Consider the following 10,393-nt stretch of genomic DNA (forward strand, 5'->3'; position numbering starts at 1 on the left):
CTCTGGTTGCTTTTAAGCACCCTTGATCTGTGTCCAAAGGGGGCTGGGGGGCCCTTTGTGGGGCTCTGTGTCCTGCAGAGGAACGATCCCCATCCCCTCCATTCTCCTCATCCTCCTCATCCTCCCCATCCCTGGGGCTTGCAGGGACTTCCACACTCCCAGACTATTTTGGGAGGGTTTAAAAATAACCTTGCTGCGCTAACGGGCAATAATCCCAGCAGCGCAGCCGCCCCATGTGGCCCGGAGGAGCCTTTGCCCCCCCAGCCCCGAGTCTGTCTCCCCCCTCAGCACCCCTGGGGGCCGGCCCAGGGGCCGGATCCTGCGGTCCTGGGCACTGAGCCCCATCCCAAACGGCTGTGATTGCCATGACAACCCTGACTTCAGCCTCCGCCACCTCCTCGGGCTCCCAGCCCGCTGGGTGCTGGCTGATGGCTGGGTGCAGGCAGCGGCGGTGAGTGCTCCCCCTGCTCCCCTATCCCCACTCTGGATCGTGCCTTTTGGGAGGAAAAGGGGGTTTCCCCCCCACTGCAAAACCTTTGCCTGCAGCAGAAAGTGTCTGTGCTTAAATGCATCCGAAGGCACCGGGTGGGCAGGGGGGTGGCTGCGCTGCCCACGGGAGGTGTGATGAGTGCACCGGCCTCAGCAGGGGCAGCGGGACCAGGGTTTGCTCGCGGGGGGCTCAGCAAGGGGCCGGGACACAGCAAGGTGGTTGCTGAGCACAGGTACGGGGGGTTTTGAGGCTGGGGGTCCCTGGGATTTTGGGGGGTGGGTGTGTGCTGTTTTGGGGGCACCGTCCTCAGGGTGGGCAGTGTGTCCTGCACAGCACAGCAGCTTTCCTTACAAGGAGTTTGGCCGGGAACCGAGCAGGGGGGAGTCACGCTCGCCCCCGCCTGCTTCATCCATCGGCAGCCACGGGGGCCTCGGCAAGGTCCGTGTCCCCTCTGACGAGGGGTTTTGAGGTGGGAGGTTGCGTTTCTCTTCTCTTTCTGGGATGCGAAGGGTGGGTGGAGGGATGGGGGGTTCCCTGTTTTTGCTTAGCGGGGGTGCTGGCCTGAGGGGTGCATCCTTGCTGGTGTGGGATGGTGATGGAGAACGTGCCCCCATTTCCTCCAAGCTGGGGCACCCTGTGAGCTGGGTGACAAGAGGGTCTCCATGTCCCCACCCAAGCAGCAAGAGGGGCCCAATCTGGCATGACAGCCCCCCTGTGTCCCCCCCAGTCTCTCCCGCAGGACAGAGGATGTCCTCGATGTTCGGCAAACCCCGAGCCAGCGGCGAGCGGCCCCCCCAGAGCCCCCTCACCGAGTGCAATGTGGCCATCCTGGGGTGCCAGGGGGCTGGAAAGTCAGGTGAGACGGGTCACTTGCCACCATGGGGGTGGCAGGGGGATGGGGGGTGGTGCTGGGGGCCCGTGCCGGGGGGGGGGACACCCACCTCACCTGCCTCTTTCACCTCTCACAGCCCTGACCGTGAAGTTTCTAACCAAGAGGTTCATAAGCGAATATGATCCCAACCTGGGTAAGATGCTTTTTCCACATTTTTTTCCCCCCAATTCACCCCCATGAGCTCCCATGGAGCATCCTTCCCATCGCCCGCGTTTCCCACGAATATGGCATTTAAGGAGAAAAAAAAAAACAACACTCCAAATTACATGAAAAACAACGGAAGGGCTGGATTTGACCCAAACCGGCTGTAAAAACAGAGGCAAGAGCGGCGCTCTCCCCATGGGCATGTCCCATGGGGGAATGTCAGCTCCTCGCATCGCCCCAAAGAACCTGAATGCTGAATTTTTGGGGGTTCCTTGGGGACCATCTCATGCCTCCTGCTCGCTCTCGGGGTGTCGGGCTGTGGGAGCGAGCGGGGGTTGCAGAGCCCTGGGTCTGCACTTTGCAATAAGCGGTTCTGGGCGTTTTTTTTTCCACTGGTTTGAGTAATTAATAACTGTTTTCCTAGGCCAGACTCCAGGGCACGGGGAGGGATCGTAAATGATTTATCGGGGACATTAGGGAGATATGGACCTTGTCCAGAAACCGACTTCAGCCCCTCATAACTCAACAACTCTTAGGAAAGAAGGATAAATCCTTTCCTCCTCCAATCTTTTCTGGGAATGTTTTTTCATCTTCCCACGTCAAAACCTTTCCGAAACACATCTGTTAGGGCTCGCTGAGAGAAAGAACCTTTCTGCCAGGGGAATGGCTCCTTCCCAAAGCAGAGGGTGCTCCTTTTGCCTGATTGATTAGGAAACAGCCCCAGTGTCAAGCCCCCCACTCACTTTATCTCACTGGGTCATGGCACTGAGATAAGGGCTGAGTCCCCGGGCACAGCAATGGAGGCACCAGGCACCTTTCCCTCCCTCCTTCTCCCTTGGGAGCCCATGCTTGGGGCGGTTCAGGAGATAAGCGGTGGATGCCCCATCCCTGGAGACATATCCCAGGCCAGGCTGGACGGGGCTCTGAGCAACCTGAGCTGGTGAAGATGTCCCTGCTCATGGCAGGGGTGGCACTGGGGGAGTGTGGAAGGTCCCTTCAACCCAAACTATTCTGTGATTCTATGAAATAACTGCTGTCAGCCAGGCTTGCCTACCCCCAGCCCCCCAAAATAACATTGTGTCAGGAAGGAGCGAGGTGGAGGATGCTCCTCATCAGGGATGATATTTTTCCACGGTGTCCCACGCATTCATCTTGGCTTTGGAGAAGCTGGGACACTCCAGCCCATCCTCCCAACCACCCTTCTCCTTGCAGAGGACACCTACGCCTCGGAGGAGCTGGTGGACCAGCAGCCTGTCCTGCTGAAGGTGATGGACACTGCTGACCAGGTGAGGCACCAGGGACACCAAACACCTGGTGTGATGTGGCTGGACCGGGGCTCAGCTGCTCCTCTCATCCCCAGGATGGCCCCGGGAACTGCGAGCGGTACCTGCACTGGGCCAGTGCCTTCCTCGTTGTCTACAGCATCGACAATCGGAAAAGTTTCGAGGGCTGTCAGCGCTACCTGGAGATCCTTGCCCGGCACATGAGGGGCTGCCAGCGCCGCAGCCCTGTGCTGCTGCTGGGCAACAAGCTGGACATGGAGCAGTACAGGTACCGGGTGTGGGGCCAGAGCTCACAGATCACCCTCCATCCCTCCAGCTGGGATGCAAAACGTAAATGTGATTTTCTTTTTGTGGTTACTAGAGTTCAGAGAAGGGAACGGACCTGGGGAAGGGGCTGGGGCATAAGTGTGATGGGAGCAGCTGAGGGACCTGGGGGTTCAGCCTGGAGAACAGGAGCTGAGGGGAGACCTTCTGATCTCTGAACTGCCTGAAAGGAGGTTGGAGCCAGGGGGGGTCGGGCTCTGCTCCCCAGGAACAAGCGTCAGGACCAGAGGAAACGGCCTCAAGTTGCGCCAGGGGAGGTTGAGGTTGGATCTCGGGAACAATTTCTTCCCCAAAGGGCTGTTGGGCATTGGAACAGGCTGCCCAGGGCAGTGGTGGAGTCACCATCCCTGGAGGGGTTGAACAGACACGGAGATGAGGTTCTCAGGGACATGGGGTAGTGCCAGGGGTGGGGTAACAGCTGGACCCAGTGACCTTGAGGGTCTCTTCCAACCAAAATGATTCTGTGACTGTTTTTCCACCCCTGTCAGTATTCACCACGTCCACCCACACCTCCCAGGTTCCTGCTCTCCTGCCCAGGGGTTGATGTGTTTATTTTCAGCCCACTGGTATTTTCAGTGGGATGTTTTTTGGTTGCATATTAAGGCAGTGTCACCATCCCTGGGCAGGCCTTGAGATGACTCCAGCTCCCTATCCCCCCCTGGATGTACCCTGTCCCTGCAGCCCTGTCACACCCTGTCCCTGCTGCCAGGACTCAATGTCCCTGGTGTGTTTTTCTGGCCTTTTGTGCCACTCTAGGGCTGTACTGAGTGTTGGTATCATGGGTCCTTGAGTCATGTGTGTTGCTGAGCCCGCCTTGCTCCCAGCACGGAACCTTCCCCCTCCCCATGAAGGGACCTGCCCCAACTCCTCCCCACATGATGCCACGGCATCCAGCCCCCCACGTCCCCGGCACACATCCCCAGCACAGGATGTTGCACAATTCCCCAGGGATTTGCGCAGCTCATTGCTCTGGGATTTCCAAAAAGGCAAAAAACTCTTTCAGAGCTGTGTCTCCTGCTTGGCCAAGGAGGAAGGACAAGTGAGTGTTGCCCTGGTGCTCACCAGCATGCAGGTGTGGGACCATTGCTCCTTCCTGCACCCCTCACTCCGCTTTTCGGGTGGTTGCAGCACCCCAAGGGATGCAGCACCCATCCCCTCCGCTCTCTCCAGGCAGGTGCCTGCAGCCGAAGGGATGTCCCTGGCGAGGAGGTTCGGGTGCCTTTTCTACGAGGTGTCTGCGTGCCAGGACTTCGCGGGGGTCCAGCACGTGTTCCATGAAGCGGTGCGGGAGGTGCGGCGGCAGGTGGAGGGCAGCCAGCCCATCCGGCCGCTCTTCATCACCGAGGAGCGTCCCTGCCCGCTGGTGGCCACGCCAGTGGCCCTGCCTGCCCGCCACGGGCTGGCCAGCTGCACCTTCAACACCCTCTCCACCGTCAACTACAAGGAGATTCCCTCGGTGGCCCAGGCCAAGCTGGTCACTGTCAAGTCCTCGCGGGCTCAGAGCAAGAGGAAAGCTCCCACGCTCACCTTGCTGAAAGGCTTCAAAATATTTTAGGACGCGTCCCCGTGAGGTGTGAAAGGGGTGATGAGAGACCCCTGTCCCCCTGCGAGGGTTGAGACCAGCCGTGATGGACCCATGGGCACCACAGCAGCTGCTGCAGGATGGTGGTCCCTGTCTCTGCAACAATTTTGGGAGCAGATGGGGTGCCCAGAGTCTGAAATCAGCTGTGGCATCACTCTGCCTGCCCCCGCCCTGGCTCTAGTCCCCCTTGGCTGAGCTGTTTGTGCCCTGTCCTGCCACCAGCACCGGGGACCAGCGTGGCTTTCCGTACAGATCCCAGCAGCTCCCGGAGCCACGGGCATGGCCAGGAGGGCAAGGGCTGTCCCCAGGGCCACCCACCCAGCCTGGGCACCTGGCACACAGCGATGTGAGCCCAGGAAGAGGGACTTAATTAATCATTAATCAAGCACAGAGGCACCCGTCTCATTCATCTGACGGGTCCCCTGACCGAGCAATAAGTAGAAGGAATTTTTGTTTTATTAATCCAAAAGAGAAAGGTGCAGATATTGTTTAATCAGATTAAAGGCCTCAGGTGTCCTGAAACCGATTCCCACACATTGAAATCAATCATACCAAAATAGCTGGCTTTTTTAATCACACTATAACGTTCCTTTTCAAAGGCTTTGCAAGGAGAGATGCTTCACTGAAGACAGACTCTGAAAAGCCTTTATTTAAAAGACTGACATATTTCTGAAAATGACTTAAATTATTTTATGGCTTCTATGTGCGCCCAGTGAAGGGTGTGAAGCGAACCCTAAGGCAGACCAGGCTTCCACTGTGCCCAAGCCAGGGCCAAGGGCTGCGCATTTGGTTTTATTTGCTTTATTGGGTTAAAAGTTCTGCTTCTCGCCGGAGTTGCAGTTATTCTGCAGAGTAAAATATCCACATGTATATTTGTATATATATACATATATATATATGACCTTATGGATAGAAAGATAAATTCAAAATAGGGGATTTCAATCAACCACTTTGGGAAGTATTTTAATAAAGAAGATTTCTGAAAACAACAGAAATGTCTCCGCTTCACTGTGGCTGTTTTCCTGGCGGGAGGGATGGCGTGTTCCCCGGCTGACCAAAGGAAAGGTGTTTCCCCATCACACCTCTCATCCCGGCTCAATTCCCACCCGTTAGTGGAATCCGAGGGAGAGGGAGAAGCTGGGGTGGGAGAGAAGGATGGAACTGCCAGGAGCAGTGGGTGAAGATCAGGAGCTGGAACAGGTCAGGCATGGGTTTGCCTTGAGTCCAGAGCCGCTGCTGCTGGTACAGCTCTGCTGCTTTCGTTTCCTCTCTTTCTCCAGGCTAAACTGCATTTTTAAACTTCCATCACTATGACTTCAGACATTCTAATATGTTCCACAGGGCCTGAATGGTTTGACATCAGCTGCTGTTATATGGCATCCTCAGATGCCTCGGTGTACAGAGATGTGATGGTCCCGTCCTTCCACTGGACCATCACATCTCCTGATTTCTGATCTGGGGGCTCCGGTTTCTGCGGTTTGGCCGGGTTGTATTCCTGCACAGGCATCAGGGCTTGCTTGGCCTCCAGCTCGGCTTGCTGGGGGCTTTGCATGTGGATCTTCCTTTTCCTGCAGGGAAGGAATGAAAAGGACATGCAGAGTGAAGCAGAGAGCGCAGCCCGCATCTGCGGCAGGTGTGGACACCGGTGACGGTTACATCCATCTATTCCCCGCTCAGCCCCGAGAACAAACCCTGCCAGCTGCACCATATCATGGAAGTGGTCTGAAGTGTCTGAGTACACACAGGTGCGGGGTTTATGCTTGGAGAACATTGCCCAGTGCGCGGCAATAACACCCAGAAAGCCATTGTTGAAGTGAGAGCACGGCACACTTGTAACATTAGCTCGTCTTCTCTCATTTTAAGCTGAAAGCTCTGACCCAGGCATAAGTTTTCTTGCTGTAGAAGACAGTGAGTTGCTCCTCAGCTGCAGGGCTCTTGTGCAGCGGTACGGCCCAGGGGAATGGCATGGGAGTGCAGAGGGGAAAGGCTGGGGAGCTCGGCTCCTGTACTTACAGAATTATTTGGTTGGAAGAGACCCTCAAGCTCATCAAGTCCAACTGTTCCCCCACCCCTGGCACTAACCCATGTCCCTGAGAACCTCATCTCCCTGTCTGTTCAACCCCTCCAGGGATGGTGACTCCACCACTGCCCTGGGCAGCCTGTTCCAATGCCTGACAGCACTTTCCAGGAAGAAATTGTTTGCAAGAGTCAATCCAAACCTCCCCTGGTGCAACTTGAGGCTGTTTCCTCTCGTTCTATTGCTTGTTACATGGGAGAAGAGACCAACACCCTCCATGCTACAACCTTCTTTCAGAGTTTGTCTTTGCTTTTCTCCCCGTCACTCAGTGCTTGCTCCTTCCTCGAGTCTCAGCTGTCCTGCCCAACCCACATGTCTGCCTGGGAGGGGTCTCTGCACACCACCACACACCAAAAGGCCCTCAAATTTCCCTGACTCACCTGTTTCGCATAACGTTAATGGCCAGGAGGAGAAGACCCAAAATCATGGCCACAAAGGAAAGCGCAAGGATGGAGTAATTCCACGTTGATGCTGGGGGAGAGCAGAGCAGCAGCATTAGCAGTGTGACCCGCAGAGATCCCCGAGCTCAGGGTGTCACAACCTGGCTGCAGGATGAGGGCAGAAGTTCTGGTGTGTAGCTCAGCACCCTGAGCACCCAGGTCATATTTTTGGGGATAACCTCAGGCTCTGTATCACTCACAGTGACCACATCTGCCACACAGGGCTTTTCAACCCTGCCTGAGACCAAGAGCTGCAGTGTCCCACCATGGGCACCGCTGGAAGGGCCTCTCTGCTCTGCAACCTCTCTGGCCACTGCCGCACTCAGGCAGATTTTGCCCTCAAACACCAGCTGGAGTGTGCAGCAGAGATGGCAGCGGGTGCTCCGTCCTTGGTTTTTGTGGCTTTGAAGTTGATCCCTGGGGCACTGACCTGGTCAGATCGATCTGCTCCCTCTACCCTGCCAAAATCAGCGGTTATCCCAGACCTTTGCTCTCTCGGCAGGTTGTGCCTGGAAGAGGCTGAACCCGCTCTGGGAGGAGACACTATCTCAGCAAAGCCTCATGCTCATCTTCACCCACCACCTGCTGCTTCTGGAGGTGAGACCGCAGGGTAAATCACCTCCTCAGATAATTCCCTCAGGCACCTCTCTTAACATAACAGCCAAGGACTGCGTATCTCTACTTCAGCTCTGAAGCCAGGAATATCAAAGGGACTTACAGTCTTCCGTGCGGAAGAACCAGAGCAGCTGCTCCAGCTCTTCTTGATCGATGCCCAGCACAAGGGTCGCATTGCCCGCTGTGTGGTCATACACTTGTGTGCTGGCAAGGGCAGCAAAGAAGTACCTGTCGTGCTCTGCCTTGGCTGTGGAGGAAAACAGCAGGAATCATAGAAGCACAGAATCATTTTGGTTGGAAAAGACCCTCAAGATCATCGAGTCCAACCGTTAACCCACCCCTGGCACTGCCCCATGTCCCTGAGAACCTCATCTCCATGTCTGTTCAACCCCTCCAGGGATGGTGACTCCACCACTGCCCTGGGCAGCCTGTTCCAATGCCCGACAGCCCTTTGGGGAAGAAATTGTTCCCAAGATCCAACCTCAACCTCCCCTGGTGCAACCTGAGGCCATTTCTTCTCATCCTGTTGCTTGTTCCTTGGCAGCAGAGCCTGACCCCCTGGCCCCAACCTCCTTTCAGGCAATTGTACAGAGTGAGAAGAAAATTGCAATGGTTGCTCTGCACTGCTTCTGGCTAGAAATGGCCTTGCCCTTAGCTCCCAGTTTGCCCAGCACGTCTCTCCAGGTCAGGCAGAACACAGCTGTGAGGGGACAGCCTTATCGCATGCACTGAGAAGCGGAGAGCATTTCTGGCTCCCACTTCCAGACACCAGGGCTAGAAAGACCCAGGACACTGCCTGTGCCTTTCGGCATTCCCCAGCAGCGTGTGTGTGTGTGCGTGTGTGTATGTACCACCGGTTCCCATGTGTGCAGCACTCACCTGCTTTCCCCTCACACACGCTCCTGTCTGCAGCATCCTGCCACTGGGCCTTGAGGTTTCTCACATTACCAATAGCGACTCCTTTTCTGTTGGCCACCAGGTAGCCCTGGCTGCTGCCCAGAGGAGAGAGCAGCGAATCTGAGCAGTCCCAGCCTGTGTAGATGGTGCCACCGCAGAGAACTGTCTGCACTCTGTCAGCCCCCAGCACAGCGAGGCAGCTCCGTGTGCCGTGATTCATCAAAGAATCGCCTTGCCAAGACCAGTCCTGGAAATCTGACTCTGGATTACAGTCCTCCAGTGATAAATTCTCATTTGTCCGGCTGGCTTGTAAACACAGCTTGAATTTAGCATTTTTCATCAGAAAAGCGTCCGTGTCTGCAAAGAAACAGCATTATGAGTGTGGCCATCCCCTGAGCACTGGACGTATATACACACGGAGTATAGATAGGGATGACACCCAGTTCTGGAACTGGGAAATCTGCATGGGGCAAAAGGCATTCAAGAGGCAAACTGCCTCCGGTCAGGCTTCTCCTCATTGCTAGCTTCTGCTTTCCCTCTGGGAATAGACACCTGGATGTCCTGCTCCAGCTAGGTGAACCAGGAACAGTTTCCAGTGTCTCTTTTTCTGGGGAACCAGAGGTTTGGGGCTCAGGTCTTTCCAGTTTGGCTGCCTAACCTTCAAGTGTCCGCTGGAACATCCTTCTGCAAAGCAGAGATGCAGAAAGACCAAACAGATGTTGATATTGGGAAAAAAAAATCAAATCTCCACATGTCAAGTGTCTTTTTGGGTGTTTAAGAGTTTGCAACAGTGCTGTGGGTGCAACTCCCCTCACAATTGAGTCAGGCTGCTTCTGGCGTGTACTAAGGAAAACAGGCCCATGGAGAGGAAGAAAACACATTGCCAGAAAATTAAGGTATTTAAATGTATGCCTTTGCCATAATACTACCTGTATGTGTCTGCCCTCAGCCAGTGAGGTGTTCATAAGGTCACACAACAATGCTGGAGACATCCACCTCCCGTGAACCTGCCCTGAAGACAACATCTTGTGTCAAACCCGCTGACCCTGGTGTGGGCGAGGGCCGGTGAGGAGGCGCAGTCACGTGTGACCTACTCCACCCACGCTACTATCCTCTCAGCCAAGACTCTACCTTGCAGCAGGAAAAATGGGATTATCCACAAGAACTTCATATTTGCACGTGCAGCTGAGATGGATCACAGAGTTCTTCAGTGCCCGGAAGCCTGGGAAAGAGAGAGAGATGAGAGGTGAGGGACAACCTCGCAGTGTCCTCTGCGAGCTCCCACTTCACAGTGCCACTGGTTTTATCAGGGGGAGCCCTGAAGTTATACAAGCTGTTACTCAGAGGGACTGGAGAGAGCAGGCCAGCATGTTTCTCTGGTGTCTACAGCAGGACACAAAAGCACAAGCAGAGGTTAGGATCTTTGGAACGACCCTGTGCTCACGCCGATTCCCCTCCCTGCTCTAGCTCCTCATTCAGAGAGGGGACCTGCTGTCCCTCTTCAGCAGTGGCTGCTGTTTTCTTCTGTCACCATCAGGGTGACAGCAGAGCAGGTCTGGTACAGGGTCTGCTCCCTGGGGTTGGAGCCCTTGCCTTGGTGACCAGGTGCTGCTGAGCACCATCTCCTCCTCAACCAACCTCGCTGCTCC

The 10,393-nt window shown here is 55.6% G+C and overlaps 2 protein-coding genes across 6 annotated transcripts in view; one reads left to right on the plus strand and one right to left on the minus strand.

The window, feature by feature from the left end:
- The first annotated feature begins 256 nt into the window (after nt 1–256).
- RASL12 (RAS like family 12) lies at nt 257–5,712 on the plus strand. 5 transcript variants are annotated; one of them, XM_082060627.1, is made up of 7 exons: nt 257–451; nt 1,218–1,346; nt 1,459–1,515; nt 2,739–2,812; nt 2,887–3,077; nt 4,137–4,172; nt 4,304–5,711. In XM_082060627.1, the coding sequence occupies exons 2-7, from the start codon at nt 1,238–1,240 to the stop codon at nt 4,686–4,688; spliced, it is 852 nt and encodes a 283-aa protein (XP_081916753.1). In that variant the 5' UTR covers nt 257–451; nt 1,218–1,237; the 3' UTR covers nt 4,689–5,711. The 5 variants fall into 5 exon arrangements, with proteins under 5 accessions (XP_081916753.1, XP_081916756.1, XP_081916755.1 ...); XM_082060629.1 differs by lacking the exon at nt 257–451 and adding an exon at nt 474–722 and having other exon boundaries at nt 4,304–5,712; XM_082060628.1 differs by lacking the exon at nt 257–451 and adding an exon at nt 759–959 and having other exon boundaries at nt 4,304–5,712.
- A 178-nt stretch (nt 5,713–5,890) lies between these two features.
- Nucleotides 5,891–10,393, minus strand: part of SLC51B (SLC51 subunit beta) — a 7,023-nt gene continuing 2,520 nt past the window's right edge. The window contains exons 2-6 of the mRNA XM_082060632.1: nt 9,876–9,966; nt 8,727–9,101; nt 7,951–8,094; nt 7,173–7,263; nt 5,891–6,283 (exon numbers count right to left, since the gene is read on the minus strand). Of these exons, the coding sequence (XP_081916758.1) occupies nt 6,085–6,283; nt 7,173–7,263; nt 7,951–8,094; nt 8,727–9,101; nt 9,876–9,915 (849 nt within the window). The 5' untranslated portion in view covers nt 9,916–9,966 and the 3' untranslated portion in view covers nt 5,891–6,084. The remainder of the gene's footprint in view (nt 6,284–7,172; nt 7,264–7,950; nt 8,095–8,726; nt 9,102–9,875; nt 9,967–10,393) is intronic.

The sequence above is a fragment of the Streptopelia decaocto genome (assembly GCF_964273445.1).
Source record: "Streptopelia decaocto genome assembly, chromosome: 9".
Classification (NCBI taxonomy): domain Eukaryota; kingdom Metazoa; phylum Chordata; class Aves; order Columbiformes; family Columbidae; genus Streptopelia; species Streptopelia decaocto.